General features: G+C 39.3%; 1 protein-coding gene across 6 annotated transcripts in view; it reads right to left on the bottom strand.

The window, feature by feature from the left end:
* Positions 1-20,696, bottom strand: part of GPATCH2 (G patch domain containing 2) — a 199,086-nt gene that overhangs the window by 11,361 nt on the left and 167,029 nt on the right. For 5 of the 6 annotated variants that reach the window (XM_010853278.1, XM_010853280.1, XM_010853279.1 and 2 more), the window contains one exon: positions 11,273-11,361. The exons of the other annotated variant lie outside the window; for it this stretch is intronic. In XM_010853278.1, coding sequence (XP_010851580.1) covers positions 11,273-11,361 — 89 coding nt within the window. The remainder of the gene's footprint in view (positions 1-11,272; positions 11,362-20,696) is intronic. 6 annotated transcript variants of the gene reach the window in all.

The following is a 20,696-nucleotide window of genomic DNA, read 5'->3' as shown; positions in this document are numbered from 1 at the left end:
AAACCCCATCCCAGCCCTCTTGGTTGTTGCAGAGCACCAGATTTGAGCTCCCTGTGTCATACAGCAGATTTCTACTGGCTTTCTAATTTTACACAGGTTCATGTATATGTTTCAATGCTATTCCATCTGCCTTTCTACACCCAAATGAATCCACCCATGGTCACTGTCACCAGCATCACCATTACTTTTATACATTCAGTGTAAAGTTTAGCTTTATGCACACTTAACAATTACTTTGCTCCCAATTCCTTCTTGATTTTTATTCTTTTTTTTTATGGACTCTTTTTTTCTACAAAAGTTATTAAATTTAGTAATGATGGGTCTTTATCTGAAAATGTCTCAGTTTCATTTCTTGGGAAATAATTTAACTGGGATAGAAAACTCTAGGTTGATTCAGTTATCTCAGCACTTTGAAAATATTATCTCTTATTTTCTGGATTGTATCACTCTTTTTAAGTTTGTTGCCAGTGTAATTTCATTCCTGTGTAAGTTATATCTTTTCTCCTTGGCTGCCTTTAAGTTCTTCTCTTGCGTTTGATGCTCTAAAGTTTTATTATGGTGTGTCTAGGTATGACTTCATTTGTATTTACTATTTCCTGATAAAGGCTTATACTTTTGTACATGAAGATGTAAGTTTTCTTCAGTTGTAAAAATTCTGTTATTATTGAATTCTATAAATATTCTCCTGGAATAGTGTACCTCATTCTTCTATTTTTTCTGGAAGTTGTATTAGACATACACTGAACTTCATGCTCCTCCAAGTACCCTGACCACGCTTTCACATTTTCCACGCTTTATCCCTCTGTGCTTTTGGGCTTCCCAGGTAGCTCAGTGATAAAGAACCTGCTTGCTAATGCAAGAGACACAGGAGATGTGGCTTTGATCCCTGGGTTGGGAAGATCCCCTGGAATAGGACATGGCAACCGACTCCAGTACTCCTGCCTGGAGAATCACAGAGCAGCCTGGCAGGTTATAGTCCATGGGGTCAAAAAGAATCAGACACGACTGAGCAACTGAGACCACGCTTCTTTTAGGTAGTCTCTTCAGATTACTTTTCAAATTCACTGTTTTTTTTGCTGCTGTAGTTTGTTCGTTTGGCTGTATCTAATGTGCTATTCAACCCATCAAGTGAAGTTATGATTTTTAAGATTTTTTTTCAAAACAAAATAATCTCAACTTTCTGTTTTTTTTTTTTTTTTACCACAGCTGTCTTTTCTCTTTCTAGTTATTCCCTTTCATTTTTTAATCTGTTTTTACAACTAGTTGTTAGCTTTGGATTGTGAGACCATCTTCAGTAGGTTTTCATTTGTAGTGATTCTTGAGGCTTGGGTTGAAGGCACGTTATCTCTACAGAGGTTTTGCATTTCCTTCAAAGACCAGTTTTGATGCTAAGTTTTGGCATAGTGTCGTTTTAAACTAGAGTCTCAGGTAGGGACTCTTCACTTTCATGCATTGGAGAAGGAAATGGCAACCCACTCCAGTGTTCTTGCCTGGAGAATCCCAGGGACGGGGGAGCCTAATGGGCTGCCATCTATGGGGTTGCACAGAGTCGGACATGACTGAAGCGACGCAGCAGCAGCAGCAGCATGTAGGGGTAGGCTCTTGGTTACATATCTTCAGAGTTTCCAGTTAGAGCCCAGGTAGAAACCAGATTCTTTATTTTCGTGTCCTTGTGAGTGAGTTTTGTTTCTAGTTTTCCCTGTTCTGAGGACAGAGCTTTTCAGATATTCTGCTCCCCAGCTTGGCTCTTTCCAAAAGGAACTAACATTCCTCCAGATTTCCTAGATTGGTTCCTTAGAATGAGTTCTCTTTTTCCCGCAGCCTCAGTAATGCATCTAAAGAGATGGTTTTACATTGTATTCAGCATGTCCAGGTATTCTGTAGTTTGAATATTTTCTTACTAGTCTTTCATACTGTCAGGAATAGAAATTATTTTCTTTCTTTTTTTATTGGAGTATAGTTGCTTTACAATGTGTTAGTTTCTGCTGTAGAGCAAAGTGAATCAGCTATACATATACATACAGTCCCTCTTCTAGGGATTTGCCTCCCATTATTCATCACAGAGCACTGAGTAGAGTTCCCTGTGCCATATGGTAGTTTCTTATTGGCTATCTGTTTTATACACAGCAGTGTATGTATATGCTAATCTCTATCTTCCAATCCATCCCACCCCCTCCCTTCTCTCCCTGATGTCCAAGCATTGGTTCTCTATGTCTGTGTCTCTATTTCTGCTTTGTAAATAAGTTCATCTACACCATTTTTCTAGATTCTGCATAGATGCGTTAATACACAGTATTCATCTTTCTGTTTCTGACTTACTTCACTCTGTATGACAGTCTCTAGTTCCAGCCACATCTCTGCAAATGACACGATTTCATTCCTTTTCACGGCTGAGTAATATTCCATTGTGTGTGTGTGTGTGTGTGTAACTACAAACACAATATCTTCTTTATCCATTCCTCTGTTAATGGACATTGAGGTTGCTTCCATATCCTGGCTATTGTAAGTAGTGTTGCAGTGAACATCAGGGTGCATGTCTGTAATTACTGTCTATCTAATATGTATGCTTATTCTTTCCTTGAGTGTTTCTTGTATCATATGACAATGGAGAGCTGTTTAAAATGCTTCTGAGACACATAACTGAAAGGTGGTTCATATATCCAAGAGGCAGAGGGTAATGTATTTCCTAGGCTTTTGCTATATGTTCGGATGTGGTTTGGTTTCAAAACGAATAACAACAACCCCCTTCCCCCACCAAGTCTGCCTGTTTTAAAATCCGGGAAGAGATAAGATAATCTACAGTGGTCATACAGATCCAGGGATAAAAGAAAGTAAAAATATAATTATTGATAAGATAAATTTGAGCAACTGAATAGTTATAGCACCTTGGAAAGGAGCTTGAGTACATCAGACATTTCCTGATTATGTTCAGTATGACTTAAAAGAATACCTTTGAAAAATTTTCACCCTTTATGATTTACAGTCTGCCTTTATCATCTTCAATATTTATAAAGATTATTTTATTATTGAAGTATCAGTAGGATGCAGAGGAAAAAACAAGAGCCATAAAAAGCTATAATGTAACTCCCTGCTAAGAACTTGCATGTTCACAAAGACACAGTTACTCTGGAGCAATATCTATACTGAAATATTGAACTTCAGTAGGCATTTCTCTGCATAATTTAAAACATAGAGAAGAAAGTCTACTACTTATGGTGAATACTTTCCCTATAGAAATAGCAAGTACTAACTGTGGATCACAATGAATTTAGTAGTGCATAGAAGACAGAACATTTAAAAAATACGGTAGCCACAATATCTCAATAAACATACTGAAATCTTTTTAACTATCAAAACCTCAGTAAGCTATGACTTCTACCCCAACACAAGACCCTAACCAACACTGCTGATGGCCTTTAAACACGTGTTAATAATATCCCTCCTATTTTGTTCTTTTCTTTTCTTTACCCTTACTGATGACATTTTTCAAGCTATAAAATGCACTCTGCCGGCAAACCTTCTTGCTTCAACAATTCTCTCTTTTATAACAGTAAATCTACATCCTGTGCTACTGAAACATTCCACTATCTTTTGGTGTGTGACTTTGAATGAGGCAGAGAACAAGCCGTACATTTAAAAATCAATACCTAACCTTATCAATATTCATTTTACTTTGTCAATACGAAATACAAAGGTGAAAGAGCAGTAAATAAGCTAAAGCACTGAAATAAATTCGGTGTTCCTGTCACAATTAATAAATGTTCAACTGGTAACACTGCTGGCTGGTCTATAGCTTTATAAAGCGACTCAAATCATGCTTCAGTGTTACTGCTACACAGGGTGAGTGAAATTTTCAATACACTAGCAGGTAAAAATGATCAGATTTGGGGTTATTAATTTCACAGGGGACTTTAAATCTTCAAAAACAATATGACTTATTATGAATATAAAATATGTAACTGTTTATCTTTAGCATCTTAAATTATTGTATAAACATAGTTTGGGATTACAAAGTTAAAGTGCCTAGTTATAGTTTTCTGACAATTTTTTTGCTAAACCTTTCCTAAACCTGCTGTTTTGTCCCCATCCTATTTCATATATATACCAGAGGGGATCACTGAACAATATTCAGACCATCAGCCTTTAATTCTTATTCTTGATTTCAAATCAGAAAGTGTTACCCTCATCTGCCTTTTTCCAGCTTAGGTTGAACGTTGACTAAAGGTAAAAGAACTGTGAAAACACATCTCAGTTTCAGAGGAATAGTTTCCTTCAAATCATTCTACATTCTAACCTACCTTGGAAGCTTAGGAAGATAAGATTCTTTGTTATGTGACTGACTATATATTCCAGAACTTGAAAAATATCATTTTTGGAGACAAGATGATCTAGGATTCATAACCTCATTAACAAAGTGTATTTATGCAAAAGCATTTCTTATGTGAATTTGGATAATAATCTTCACCTTAGAGTTGATTCATTAGTATTAGAAGATATTCTTTTTAAAACTAAGGATTTTTAAATAACGTCATTCTCTTCCTCCTTGAGATGAACAGTTATGCATGGATTTTTAAAAATGCATGAGTAACATAATTCTCCTACTCCAATACTATTTGATTAATTACAAAAATGCATTAACTTTCTATGAATTATGTTTTTTTAAGTAAAACAATGTAGTAATAGAATCAAAATCTTGAGTTGTAAGGAGAATCACAAAAATTCTGAAAAATAACATTTGGAATATGCTGGTAGATGCTTAGGAATGTTTTAGGCTAAAGTTTAATCTTTATACCCATACTCTATAAAAAATGATTTCTTCTGATGCTGTTGAGTTGTCACATCAAAATCACCCTGTAGATATAATTATATTATCCTCTTCCCAACCATTACATATTTTCCTTCTCACTTCACATATGTTAGGACCTGACCCTGACAGTCTCTCTTACTTATTGCTGGCTCTGAAGTGCTTTAGTCACATTCCTAAGATTGTTCTTGTACTATTTCTGCCACAAATGTTTGAATCATTGAAAGATAAGAGAATTCAGGAGACCATTCAACCAGAATGGGAGTATTAAAGAATCCTACACCCGCCTTATGCATGATTTGAATTCAAAAACTTATGACATGTATTTAATCTAAAAGTGGCTATATGTTCCTGTATAAAGACATACATTAGAGATATACTAATGAATGTTCTGTATTTCTGCACAGCAAATTTAGATAAATGTTTTTGGCACTTCAGATATATAATAGTCTGTATAAAAAATAAACTATATAATAGTCTCTCTCTACATATAATTACATAAAAAACATGGAATATGATGGTCTTTACCTATATATTCTTACAAAGGGACCTAAGTATATTGTCACTAAAAGAAGATGGGTTTAGGAGTAATACAGACATTGGCTTGAATCCTCCCTTTGCCCTTCAATCATTCTGCCTTCACAGATAGCTAAGAAGAAGCCCACACATGTCTGAATCTTCATTTTATGCTGTACAGTGAATGATAATAACATGTGAAACACCAAGTTGTTGCAAAGATAAAAAACAATAATAAAGGCTTTGGTACATAGTAGGCACTCAATAAGTGGTAAATATTTATCTACATAAATATTTGTTGTGGTTGTTCAGTCTCTAAGTCTTGTCCGACTCTTTTGACCCCACGGACTGCAGCACGCCAAGCTTCCCTGTTCTTCACCATCTCCCAGCGAAGAGCAAACTCACGTCCACTGTGTCAATGATGCCATCCAACCATCTCATCCTCTGTTGCCCGCTTCTTCTCCTGCCCTCCATCTTCCCCAGGGTCAAGGTCTTTTCCAATGAGTCTGTTCTTCGCATCAGGTGGCCAAAGTATGCAGGAGTATTGGAGCTTCAGCTTCAGCATCAGTCCTTTCAATGAATATTCAGGGTTGATTTCCTTTAGGATTTACTAGTTTGATCACCTTGCAGTCCAAGTGATGCTCAAGAGTCTTCTCCAGTACCACAATTCAAAAGCATCAATTCTTCAGCACTCAGCCTTTTTTATGGTTCAGCTCTCACATCTGTCCATGACTACCTGAAAAACCACAGCTTTGACTATACAGACCTTTGTTGGAAGAGTGATGTCTCTGCTTTTCAATACGCTGTCTAGGTCTGTCATAGCTTTCTTTCCAAGGAGCAAGTGTGTTTTAATTTCATGGCTACGGCCACTGTCTACAGTGATTTTGGAGACCAAAAAAATAAAATCTGTCACTGTTTCCACTTTTCCCCCATCTACTTGCCATGAAATGATGGGACTAGATGCCACGATCTTACTTTTTCAAAATATTGAGTTTTAAGTCAGCTTTTTCACTTTCCTCTTTCACCCTCGTCAAGATGTTCTTTAGTTCCTCTTCACTTTCTGCCTTTAGAATGGCATCATTGGCATATGTGAGGTTGTTGACATTTCTCCTGGCCATCTTGATTCCAGCTTGTGCTTCATCCAGCTTGGCATTTCCCATGATGTACTCTGCATATAAGTTAAATAAGCAGGGTGACAATATGCAGCCTTGATGGATTCCTTTCCCAATTTTGAAATTGTTCCATTGTTCCATGTCTGGTTCTAACTGTTGCTCCTTGATGTGCATACATGTTTCTCAAGAGGCAGGTAAGGTGGTCTGGTATTCCCATCTCTTGAAGAATTTTCCAGTTTGTTGTGATCCACACAGTCAAAGGCTTTAGCATAGCCAGTGAAGCAGATGTTTTTCTGGAATTCCCTTGCTTTTTATATCTAAAGGATGTTGGCAATTTGATCTGGTTCCTCTGCCTTTTCTAAATCCAGCTTGAACATCTGGAAGTTCTTGGGTCACATACTGTTAAAGCCTATCTTGAAGGATTTTGAGCATTACTTTTCTAGCATGTGAAATGAGTGCAATTGTATGGTAGTCTGAACATTCTTTGGCGTTACCCTTCTTTGGGACTGGAAAGAAAACTGACCGTTTCCAGTCCTGTGGCCATTGCTGAGTTTTCCATTTGTTGACATACTGAGTGCAGCCTTTAGCAGCATCGTCTTCTAGGATCTGAAACAGGTCAGCTGGAATTCCATCGCCTCCACTAGCTTTGTTTATAGTGATGCTTCCTAAGGCCCACTTGACTTCACACTCCAGGATGTCTGGCTCTAGGTGAGTGACCATACCATCATGGCTATCTGGGTCATTAAGACCTTTTTTGTATAGTTCTTCTGTATGTGCCAACTCTTCTTAATCTCTTCTGCTTCTGTTAGGTCCTTGCCATTTCTGTCCTTTATTGAGCCCATCTTTTTATGAAATGTTCCCTTGATATGTGCAATTTTCTTGAAGAGATCTCTGCTGCTGCTGCTGCTGCTAAGTCACTTCAGTCATGTTCGACTCTGTGCGACCCCATAGACGGCCTCCCACCAGGCTCCCCCGTCCATGGGATTCTCCAGGCAAGAACACTGGAGTGGGTTGCCATTTCCTTCTCCAATGCATAAAACTGAAAAGTGAAAGTGAAGTCGACTCTTAGTGACCTCATGGACTGCAGCCTACCAGGCTCCTCCGTCCATGGGATTTTCCAGGCAAGAGTACTGGAGTGGGGTGCCACTGGCTTCTCCGTGAAGAGATCTCTAGTCTTTCCCATTCTATTGTTTTCCTGTATTTCTCTGTATTTTTCACTTAAGCAGGCTTTCTTACCTCTCCTTGCTATTATCTGGAACTCTGCATTCATTTGGGTATATCTTGCCCTTCTCCTTTTCTTTTCTTGGCTATTTATAAGGCCTCCTCAGACAACCACTTGTCTTCTTGCATTTCTTTCTCTTTGGGATGGTTTTGGATACCAACTCCTGTACAACGCTATGAACCTCCATCCCTATGAACATATTCTGCATGTAGATGCTTCCTACTTCCAAATTCCAAAAATTCAACAAAATTAAGAGGATGAAGATCAGATATTAAACTTACAAATACATGCATAATTTCATGCATGTATCCCCCATCCCTGGGATTCTCCAGCAAGAACACTGGAATGGGTTGCCATTTCCTTCTCCGATGCAAGAAACTGAAAAGTGAAAGTGAATTTGACTCTTAGCAACTCAGGTAATGTTTTATGTGAATGAACAACTGTATTATGGGTGCTCCAATTTTAAGTTATTCTTCAATTTTTTAGTGTTGAACTATGGAAAAGGTCTCTGAAATAGAGAATTTAAGCTTCATATCTTCTATTTCCTTGAAATCATGTCAAGACATCTATCTATATCTGTCTATATTTTCCTGTTCTCACTGCTTACTCTCCTGTTGATACAAATCTTATTTTCATATTGTATAATTCATCACGGCCAAAGTAACTCTTTCAATGAAAGAATTCCCAAATGAGGCTGAGAGAGATGGTTTATAAATCTGAATGGTTAAGGATCCCAGGCAATAGGCCAATGCTATAAGAGTAACTTTGTAATTGATCTTGTGTTCCTATTGTTTAGTGGGTAAGTTGTGTCTGAATCTTTTACAACCTCAAGGACCGTAGCCTGCCAGGCTCCTCTGTCCTTGGGATTTTCTAGGCAAGAATACTGGAGTGAGTAACCATTTCCTTCTCCAAGGGATCTTCCTGACCCAGGGATCAAAGAAAACATCTTTTGCACTGCAGGAGGATTCTTTAGTACTGAGCGACCAGGGAAGCCCGTGTTCAGTACCTACATGGAAAACATTTTCTCAGAGTCATTTTGCTGAATCACAGACTTACTATGGTTCATTGTGGTTTATTTCCATATTGAAAGTGAAAGGTTTTTTTGCATCTACTTCTGCTTTATTGACTATGCCAAAGCCTTTGACTGTGTAGATCACAACAAACTGTTGAAAATTATTAAAGAGATGGGAATACCAGACCACCTGATTTGCCTCCTGAGAAATCTGTATACAGGTCAAGAAGCAACAGTTAGAACTGGATATGGAACAACAGACTGGTTCCAAATCGGGAAAGGAGTACGTCAAGGCTATATATTGTCACCCTGATTATTTAACTTACATGCAAATACATCATGCCAAATGCCGGGCAGGATGAAGCACAAGCTAGAATCAAGATTTCGGGGAGAAATATCAATAACCTCAGATATGCAGATGACACCACCCTTATGGCAGAAAGCAAAGAAGAACTAAAGAGCTTCTTGATGAAAGTGAAAGGGGAGAGTGAAAAAGTTGGCTTAAAGCTCAACATTCAAAAAACTAAGATCATGGCATCTGGTCCCATCACTTCATGGCAAATAGATGGGGAAACAATGGAAACAGTGAGAGACTTTATTTTGGGGGGCTCCAAAATCACTGCAGATGGTGACTGCAGCCATGAAGTTAAAAGACGCTTGCTCCTTGGAAAAAAAGTTAAGACCAATCTAGACAGCATATTAAAAAGCAGAGACATTACTTTGCCAACAAATGTCTGTCTAGTCAAAGCCATGGTTTTTCCAGTAGTCATGTACAGATGTGAGAGTTGGACTATAAAGAAAGCTAAGCGCCAAAGAATTGATGCTTTTGAACTGTGGTGTTGGAGAAGACTTTTGAGAGTCCCTTGGACTGCAAGGAGATCAATCCTGAATATTCATTGGAAGGACTGATGCTGAAGCTGAATTTCTGATTCTTTGGCCACCTGATGGAAAGCACTGACTCATTGGAAAAGACCCTGATGCTGGGAAAGATTAAGGGCAGGAGGAGAAGGGGACGACAGAGGATGAGATGGTTGGATGGCATCACTGACTCAATGAACATGAGTTTGACTAAACTCTGGGAGTTGGTGATGGACAGGGAGCCTGGCATGCTGCAGTTCATGGGGTCGCAAAGAGTCAGACACGACTGAGCGAATGAACTGAACTGAATTGAAAGTGAAAGTTAGTTGCACAGCTGTGTCCAACCTTTTGTGATCCCATGGACTGTAGCCCGCCAGGCTCTTCTGTCCATGGAATTCTCTAGGCTAGAGTATCGGAGTGGGTAGCCACTCCCTTCTCCAAGGGATCTTCCCTACCCAGGGATCAAACCTGGGTCTCCTGCACTGCAGGCAAATTCCTTACCAACTGAGCCACTAGGGAAGCCCTTATTCCCATGTAGGTGTCTGTACTTTAATAACCAGTTGGCTCCCTATCGCAGGTCTTCATCTCTGCCTCCCTTACCACTGCTCTTGCATGAGACCTTGTAATACATGCTAATCTTATTTATATCCATCCCAACCATGCTTAGGTCTTTGCTGTCTTTCAGGAAGGCCTCCTGCTCCCTCTGATCTAGTGTCTTGTCTCAGCTCAACACTTGTGGTTTTCCCTATGCTACACTCATTCGAATGACATGGATTTTGAGGTGGAGATGATGAGAGATTTTTTATTCTAATTCTAACTTGTCTAAGTAAGGAAAGACCAATCTAAGATTGCTGCAGAACTGGGTCTAGGAACCAGATTGCTGTATTCATGGCCAGGCTGCCATCTACTGAAACATGGGTCTTGTGTTTTCAGAGTGCTTCAGTACTTTAGAAATAATTAATATTAATTTCTTCTGGGGTTATCTGCCTTTTCATCTATTTATGCTTTGTTTTTCCAAGTCTATAATTTTCTTGAAGCCAAAGACAGCCTTTGAAGTTTCTGTATTCTGTAATACCTCAGTTTTGCAGGTATGTGTGTGTGTGTGCTAAGTTGCTTAAGTTATGTCTGTCTCTTTGCGACCACATGGACTTTAGCCCACCAGGCTCCTCAGTCCATGGAATTCTCCAGGCAAGAATACTGGAGTGGGTTGCTGTGCCCTTCTCCAGGGGATCTTCCTGACCCAGGGATTGAACCTGTCCCTCCTGCACTGGCAGCTGGGTTCTTTACCACTAGCACCACCTGAGAAGCTTAAGTGTTAAAGTACACATGTAGGAAGTACTTGGGCTCAGTAGTAAAGAATCCACCTGCCAATGCAGGAGATGCAGGTTTGATCCCTGGGTCGGAGAGATCCTCTGAAGAAGGAAATGGCTACCCACTCTAGTATTTTTGCTTGACAAATCCCATGGCCAGAGGAGTGTAGCAGGCTACAGTCCATGGCGTTGCAAAAGATTTGGACATGACTTAGCAACTAAACAACAACAGCAAGTGAGTACTCTAGTGATTGGCTGCCAGAAAAACTTATGCAAGGAACACTCGATACATCCTGACACCAAAGGCAAATGACTTGCTTTACTGGTTTCTTAGAACTGTGCTTCTTCCTCAGTGCAAGCTAAGGATTATCCGTGTTTCACTCCTGATGATGTATAAAGTTTGTATGTGTGCTCTGCCCCGAGCCCGCTTTCTTTTACCTGCTGTTGTAGGTCCAGGCAAAGGTGCGGCTTTTCTTCTCCGTTTGATATCTCCTGTGCACAGAGATCCTAAATGCATGCTTGTTTGCCTACAAGTAATTATCAGAAAAAACTATTAACAAAGGAGGAAAAAAATGACACATAAATACACAGCTTGTATAATCTGAACCTAAATCAAAACATTCTCAACAAAGATGGAGCAGCCTAGCCAAACCACCAATCTTGTTTATATCGAAACATAATTACGTTTGTTGACAAGCGTTCAGCCGCTAAATGCGCCATCATAAATTGTTACTGGAATGAATAATATAAAAGGAATGCTTTTTAATTTTCAAAACTGGCAATCTTTCTGGCTCAACATAAAATCAAGCACTGTTGCTTCTGACAGGAAAATAGCTAAGATTAATTATCTAAAGAGATCACAATATTGTTGCTAGGTTATCAATTGGTTACTAATGCTTTACTGTCAGAACAACATTTATTACAGGAAAAGTATGATCAATTTCTTTTAGGATATTATATGGCAGTGAATTCTCTTAAAACATTTTACGTAGATAGAAGGAAACAGTGATGTTCTTCCTTATAATTCACATGATTAGAATTCTTTAGTTATTTATTAGCTAGGTGAGGAAACATAATTTGAATGCATTAATGCTGGTTTACTGATACTAGACAGGCTAACATGCTATTGGATTACCTTTGTAAAGACATGATTTATAAGAACTAAGAAGCAGACCTTCTGTTATTCTTGGAGTAAGTCCAAATTAGATTTTTTTGTTTAACCATGGACTCCTAAATTTAAGACTTTTAGTACAGTTAGAAATGGTTCAATTGGAAATGAAGACAAACTAATAAGATGGAAAAAATTTAAAAGCCTTCAAAAATTTCAGGCTATAGGGGACTCTTGTGTTAATTTTCTGGATTATAATCCTTGACATGGGGTTAGGATGGTGTCTAGGGGTCATGAAGCAGAAATAAATAAAGCAAGTTTATTAGGAAACATGACATTTTAGTAATTCAGAAAAATATGTGGCAGTATCCTGAAGTTTTATAGGGTCCGATTTGAAAACTAGATATTTTAGAGAAAAATGTAAAAGGAAAAAATGAATTCAGGTAAAAAAAATAAGAAAAAACATACATTTACACCCAGGTATTTAGATATAATGAAAAATTGGAGTTGGAGAGTAAAATTACTTGATATATAGAGTGTATCTATAACACACAAAGTACAATTAGTGATCTGGCTAATCCAGTGGGTGTATAATCTATCAATATAGGTAAAAACAAGTGGGTATATATTTAACTAGTTTTCTCTTCCATTTTGTATTGAGTACATACTCATTCTCTTTTATGGAATAAATATAATTATTAAAATACTTAAAAAATTAGTTCACTCAACTAATGACTAACTTTGCAGAAATACGTATACACATATATATATGTTGAAGTGTTTCTGAACATGCATAACTGTGGCATTTTTATTGCTTTTTTAAACAATCTTTTCTCTCTTGACTGTGCTGTACAGCATGTGGGATGTTAGTTTCCCAACCAGGGACCGAGTCCACGCCTCCTGAGTTGGCAGGGCAGAGTCTTAACCACTCGACCACAAGGGAAGTCCCTTTATTGGATTTTGAGATGTGGGTTTTGGCTCATATTGCCAAGAAAAAAAAAAAAAGTTACAATCATAGCTATTTTTAAAAACTATATAGAAATTTTAAAAATGGAAAATCATGTCCTTTTTATAAAGCCAGCATCATTTTTATAAAACAATTAATGAATTCACTTTTGGCAAGCAGTTATTAGTATCCACTACTGACTTAGCGTAAAACCTTATAGAGGAGGTGAAATGAGAAGAGTAGGAAAAAGGAGGTGGAAGATACAAAAGGAAATGGAATGTTTAGTTCTTATTACTGGAAGAGTTTTAAATCCAAGTGAGGAGATTAAGTCGTAAGTATGTGAAATAATTAGGAACAGCAGAGGTAGTGGCAGGCACAATGAGCTTTCTTAATACTATTAGAGATTACGGTATTTAGTCCTTACCACAAACCTGAACATGTTTATTGAATATACCATTTCTCTTTGTAGGGAAAAAAAAAATCTGTGCTTCAGTAGAAAACTATAGGGTATACCTTTCTAGTCACGGGATTCTGAGTCTGTGGGCGCTATCTAAGTAACAGATAACTGAAAACAACAGAGAATAATTCTCGTCTGTAGTTATACAGATGAATTCTGTCCTCGGGAAGGACAGTCCTCCTCCTGTGGAAAACGCATTTATATCCGTCTGCACAGTCATTCAGCCTTCCTTACTTCACATACATTGGTGCTTCTTTCGTTTCTCTTTGAGCCCATTATAACATCTGCTTGGCTCCCTCATTAATCGATGAGTTAAAGAAAATCTCAAACGCTTATTCATTTTATATCTGTAAGAGAGACCTGACTTCATCTTTTTGTACATTATCCTCCAACATCTCTGGTCCCTCTTGGGACCTCCCCACTAGAAAAAGACTGGAGCAGCTGGCCTCGTGCACACAGCACGTACCTGACAGTCTCTGACACCAGGACCAGCTGAGGAGGAGGGGAAAGAAACATTCTAGAGTCAGGAATGAAGTGGGAATCTGAATTCTGCAGTGTGGCCCTTCTCTGAGCGAGCCGCAAAAACCAACCCACGGACTCTCTACCTCTGATCCTCCAGTTAAAACGTAATGAATATTCTTAAATTAAGCCACTGCTGGACAGGTTTTCTATACCTATTGCTGAAAGTATTCCTAAATGGTAAAGAGTTTGCTCTGTTCTGAGAATTATGAGTAACTTCAGGATGTCTGGGGAGCAGTGTTTGCAGAAGGGACTGTCTCACACGATGGAAGAAGAACACTGGGCTGGACCATGGGCCGTGTGTGTCATACATGCCCCGGAAGCCATCTGGATTTTATAGCTGATGTAGAGTCGGACACGACCGAGCAACTTCACTTTCACTTTTCACTTTCATGCATTGGAGAAGGAAATGGCAACCCACTCCAGTGTTCTTGCCTGGAGAATCCCAGGGACGGGGGAGCCTGGTGGGCTGCCGTCTGTGGGGTCGCACAGAGTCGGACACGACTGAAGTGACTTAGCAGCAGCAGCAGCAGAGTCATGAAAGGTCATAGAGCAGAAGAAAGCTGGTCAGATTCATGGGATGCTGATGAACTGGGGTTGGGAGGGTAACCAGGTTTACGGGTAGTTCAGACACACAGATCCTCCCAGGGTATTAGTCTCTGTTATAATGAAGAATAATATCAAATGGCCACACAGTGAAGCTCCTATGTGTGAACATGTCTCAGTGAAGATGTGGGCAGGGGTGGGAAGGCAGTCAATGAAAAGTCCTGATTCTGGATTATTTGAAAAACTAAGCTTGTTTTTGATTATTTTTAAAGTTCAAACTGCACTTAAAAAAAATTAGCCAAGGGAGTCCTTTTTAAGAAATACCTTTTAGAAATCATTAGAAGAAATATTTGAGGGTCGGATACATAGTATTAATAATTGCTCTTTGTGACTCTTAAGAAGGCTGACTTCTACTTACAGTGTTCTTGTACTAGTTGTATGGAACTGGAGTCTTCTAATTGTTTGAAAAAAATCACTCTCCCAAGTCAATGTTGCCTTTAAAACTTTTAATTTTTTTACACTGTTCAAATTTATTAGGGAGGTCTGCTTGCAAAGAGAGCGAAAAACAAATCTCAAGAACAACTCCCTCTTCTAAGCCTTTTTCTCATCTGCTGGGCCCCCAATTCCCTTTGTGGGTGTCTTTATAGAACAAGTGGGATAGATTGTTTTCCTTCAGCTCCCCTCCCCTACCCCCAACATAGCTACATAAAGTAAAAGAGACAGACCTTTCAAGGAGAATAAAGTTAAAGTTAATAAAGTCAGTACACTGAACCCAAAGACCTGAGCCATGAGAAAAACAGCCAGCTGTATTTCAGTAATTCTATCAAGAATTGACTACCTGCTTCAGCACATTGAGAGATCGGGATTATTGATCACTAAGATTACCTTGTTGAAGCATGTCCCCCTCCCTGCCCTGCTTCAGAGAGGTGCAATAGAGTTCCTACAAATAACACTAAATAAGGTCTACTCCGTTATTTAGTTGTCACTCTTAATGTAAAACAGAGCAGTTATTTTTTAATTTAAAAATCAATGAACGTCTCAAAGGCAGCCTAGTTGCTTTAGCCTAAATGAGTCATTTGTCTTTGCAAAGCAGAACACACGGATTATTATTCAAGGGGATAGCCGGCAATTTTGGGGTTTTGTTTGTTTTTCTGCTGTGGTGTTTTGAAAAATGACCATACACTGTCGTATGAAGAGACTCAAAATTGTTCAAAAATGTTAAGCTCTTTTTGTAAGGAAATTACCAATCAGCTCTATCAGTCTACCTGTTTCAGTTACAGCCTTGGCTTGGGTAGAAAAGCGAGGAGAAAAGTCAGAACCTGATCACATTATGACTAATGACACCTTAAAATACTAGGTGTAGACACACATGTATCTTTAAGTGGAAAGGATAAAGAAATAATGCTTTTCTGTGATGGATTAAATAAGCAAAGTCACTGAGTTATGATTTGAAACACCGTTTCCCATTGTACTCATGCTGAAAAATTTCCTGTTAAATATCCAAAAGCAGAGCTCAAAAAGAAACCTTTTCATTTTGTTTTGCTTTTGAAACAGACTTCACTTGGTTTATCTCATCATTTCTCTCTTTTTTTTTTTTAAACATTTTTTTAATCTTTTTGAAACTTTTTATTTTGTACTGGAGGATAGCCAATTAACACTGTTGTGATAGTTTCAGGGGCACAGTCAAGGGACTCAGCGATACATGTACATGAATCCTTTCTCCCCCAAACTCCCCTCCCATCCAGGCTGCCACATAACATTGAGCAGAGGTCCCTGTGCTGCACAGTAGGTCCTTGTTGGTTATTCATTTTAAATATAGCAGATCGCTATCATCCTTTTAAGTGAGGTGGTGGGAGGAAATGGGGCATTTTATCCAGAGGAAAAAAAAGTGAAAAAAACACAAACAGAAGTCTGGGAAAAAACAAAAAAACAAACACAAAGCAGAAACAAAAAATCTTAGGGAGGACCTGAGAACCTGGCTTTTGACAAGGGCTGACAAGGGCTGAAACAGGCAGTGTCAAACACAATAATATTAAAAGGAAAGACAATAACAACTTGTCCCTTCGCGGTAGGCGCATTTACAAATAGAGCTTTTCAGAGAATGAGGCCTCCTGAAAGCTGCCCCCTGGATAAAATGTGTTCCCGAGCAGCCTCAGACAAGCTGCAGAGAGAGACAAACAGATGTGACTATGGGCCCTGGCATTTGGCAAGAACACTCACTGTCAGTTAGAAAAATATAAGGCTGGACAGGGCATCAGCTGCACAGAGATGAAGCGGGTCTGTGGTGTCACTGGAGGAGCAGGCAGTGCAAACCCAGCCCCGTGTGAACCCCCTGCTAGATCCAAATTACCCTCTATTCCCCTTTATTTGGTGTCAGTATGTCTCAACGTATTAACTGAACAAGTAAACATCAGTATCTAGCTCTTTCCCTTCTGTGCCAATATGCACAATGTCAAGTACCGTTGAGCATAAATTTATTTAGTAACTTCTAGGATCACATTACATCCTTGTTCTTCATGGTTTTCCTTCAAAGCCCCATCTTGCGCATGAAAACCCTTTGCATTTGGTATGTCCTTCATACCCCCATCAGTTTTTGGTTCTGGCACCTTCTCTCTCATTTCTCTGGTCATGTGACACCCTAGTCCATCTCAAGCCCATTTCCCCTCCCTTTGGAACAATCCTGACTTCAGAGAGGGGGACGTTAAGTTATAATTCAGTGCACTGAATGCAATACTTGTGTCCTGGGAATCGAACTCTTGTTTTATTCTGGACATACCCTGTATTGTTATAAACCTTCTGATGTTTTAGGTCATTGCCCAGACTTCCCCAGATGCTAAAATGGACCTAGACACCAGGTCCCTCTCTAACACTATGGGCTGACCTTCTTCAAGCATCAGCTACTCCTGGTCCCCATGCCTACCTGCTACCCCACTACCTACCTGCTCGGGTGGCTCTTTACTCTGCATCCATCAACCTCAGGTTACCTGTTGTCAAAGGCTCCAGCCCTTGGATACAGTGACCTGCCCGCCAGTGTGCAGTTCCCAACAGCTTCTGAAGGATCTGTCCTGTCTGTGCCTCTTCCATCTCTTCTGAGAGGTCAAGTCCACATCTACTTCTGCCCAATCTGCTTTATTCTGCTGTACCCAGGTAACTGGTGGCTGCTGCTGGCACCGTTTCCTATGTGTTTCCTCCGTGCCAGGTTATAGGCCAATTAAGGCTTCCCCTCTGAAGCTCCTTGAGGGATGGAAGCTGTGTGTCAGGAGTTTCCAGGGAACTCAGGGACCAATGTCACTAGCTAAGGACTCTCCAGGGTCCTCAGAGAAGAGCAAGTGTGGATGAACTGTAGTGAATGGGGCGTAGGGGGGAGAGAATGGGAGGTGCGGACATGGAGGAGATAGTGGGAGCCTTCAGGGCTGCACTGGTGGCTCAGATGGTAAAGAATCTGCCTGCAATGCATGAGACCTGGGTTTGATCCCGGGGTTGAGAAGATCCCCTGGAGAAGGGAATGGAAACCCACTCCAGTATTCTTGCCTAGAGAATTCCATGAACAGGGGAGCCTGGAAGGCCACAGGAGTCACAAAGAGTGGGACACGACGGAATGATTTTCACTATTCAGGTGGGCCGGGAGCCTCATGAAACCAAATGCAAAATGTGTGTACTTTTTAGTAAGAGGATCCATGGTTCCTAACTGATTCTGAACTATTAATGGAGGCATTAATACCAAACACCATAGACTGATACCAAACTAGTATTCATAATCTAAAATAGAAAACACCTATCTTAAAATTTCTGTGCAAAGTTTAAAATATTCTAAACACATAGGCCACCCTTTCTACTTACAGTATCACAAAGAATAGAATTTAATAATGTCACTTAAAAAAAAAAGCTTTATCCAAATATCTATGGATATGTTCTATCTGAAAAGCATCCCCTTTCATTCTCCAGCTTCTCATCCTGTTTTATTTTTCTTCATGGTATGTGTGTGTGTTAGTCACTCAGTCGTGTCCGACTCTTTGTGACTCCATGGATTGTGTAGCCCATCAGGCTCCATTGTCCATGGAATTCTCCAGGCAAGAATATTGGAATGGGTTGCCATTTCCTTCTCCATCTTCATGGTAACTAAATTAATATCTCCAAGTCAATGACCATGCAAAGGTGTTTGCTGAAAAGTATGGAAACCATGCCACAAATACTGGTGACGATTATCTCCCATTTGCTGGAAACTGTCTTCTCTATGCCTCCCATTTATGTTGGACTTTATTTTTACAATGAGCATGGAACAAAAAAATACAAATTATAATGAGATGAATCAGAAAACAGCAAACAACAGGATTAATCAATGCAAGTGGTTTTGGCAGCTGAAGGTATTTCTTTGCCAAAGGCAGGTGGAACTTTTCCCACTGTGGAAGCTGAAGTATTAGACGAAGCTTTAGTTCTGTTGGCCTGATCTGCTTGAGTCCTCACCTAACCCTAACATCTGACACCACCATTTCTGTTTTCCCAACTAAGTTGGGAAAAGAGCCAACTTATTACCGTATCTTGTCAATGTGTGAGAAGGACTTTTCCTAACCTTTGGCATGTTACTTAAGCTCCCTTGGCCGCAATTTCCTTACCTTCAAGAACTGTGATTAGATTAGTTATCTACCTCAAAGATTTTTTGAAGATTTTATTTTAAAGATTGTTTGTGTAAAACACTTGGCACAAAGCCTGCCCACAGTAAGCAACTGGAAACTGTCAGCTATTCAATTTACTATTATCATCATCTCCGCTTAACAGATAAAAAGCCCAGGGCACAGAGAAATAAAGCAATTTACCCAGGATCTCACAGCACAGGGGACGTGATGGTAGGTAGCCGGGAGAATGCCTAGTGTAGAGTGTCAGGAAACAGACACGAAATACACACACGACTGTATAAGCTCGTTTCATCTCAATACTATCAATGTGATAAAGATAATATCAATATAATAAGGGTATAAATCAAGGTCATTTCTAAATAATGAGTAGGAATTCTTTTGGGTAGTTAATAGGAAAGCTAAATTTTTCCTTAGAGTGATTCTGCTGGCTTTAAAGGTGTCACAGCATGTTAAGAATAAAGCGCTCATTTTCATTTCAAAAACTCATTAAAAACCCATGAGCCTCTCACGAGTCTGAAGCCCACTGACTTTCTCAGGTCAGCCCACTGCCACGGCGGACCTTCTCTTGGCCATCTCTCAGTACTTTCCACTTCAAAGGCGACTTGCTTCTCCATCGTGTGTTCCGTACCTTAGCTAAAGCCTCGAGGGGCTGTGATTCTGGTGATATCACTTCTATATCCCTAAACAGCTCATTTAAATCCTTCTTCTTCTTCTTTTTTTACCTCTTCATTATAATAAACAAATGGTACCTGAAAGGTGGCGGGGGGTTATTGTATGCAATTCAGGTAGATATTAGAATGTTCTGAGTGTATGTGAATGAGGACATTCTCACATTGGGAGGAAAGTTAATCTTTTCAGAGAGCAAATTATTCAGGAAGGTTTCTACATTTCTATTTGGGAGAACTGCTGCTACATCTTAGCTTCCCTGGCACTGCCATCATCCTTCCCATATTTGTTTAATTTCTTCAGATTTTGCTTTAAGAAGTGCCAGTCACCAGGTCTATGTATATGAGCGAACACGTAAGACAATGGGTTCTACGCACTTGAAAAAGCTTCCTAATTCTACCATCTTTGAGAGCCTGCCCTTTCACCCTTCAAAGTTCTCCCTGCATTTAAATCTAAATGTTTTTTCTCTTCTTCAAACTTCCCTAGGCTCATTATTTTTCCAAGTGCTTTTTATTTATATTTCTTACCCATCTGTGTGCGTCTCTGTCATTACACTTATCCTATGGTATGGCCTCAAGTTGCTTTCAGATTAGAGTGGATGTCAGTTAAATACATACTGGAAACAACTAGAGGCCAAGCACCATGTCTAATTCGCAGAACCTAGCTTTGCCTCTGTCATCTCTGAGAAACAGGACAAATGTTTATTGAACTAAAACAAATCAAACTATGGTAACAACTGTTGCCTCAACATTTCATTTGGCAATCAATCATGCGTTTTTTTTTTTTGGAAAACACTTTCTTAAACTGTTATTTAAATTCACTCAAAAACACTCATTTAACAATTAACAAAACTTGACCTTGAATCATGTAATTCACAAGACACTAAACGAAACACCAAGAATAAGACAACTCCTACCATGGAGGGGCTCATAGCCTAATGCAGTAGACACACATGAATAAGAAAGTACTATACGATGTAATCGGAG

Source organism: Bison bison, unplaced genomic scaffold (genome assembly GCF_000754665.1).
Source record: "Bison bison bison isolate TAMUID 2011002044 unplaced genomic scaffold, Bison_UMD1.0 scf7180017864325, whole genome shotgun sequence".
NCBI classification, from domain to species: domain Eukaryota; kingdom Metazoa; phylum Chordata; class Mammalia; order Artiodactyla; family Bovidae; genus Bison; species Bison bison.
The sequence above is the reverse complement of the archived record's forward strand: the minus strand, read 5'-3'. Positions and strand labels throughout refer to the sequence as shown.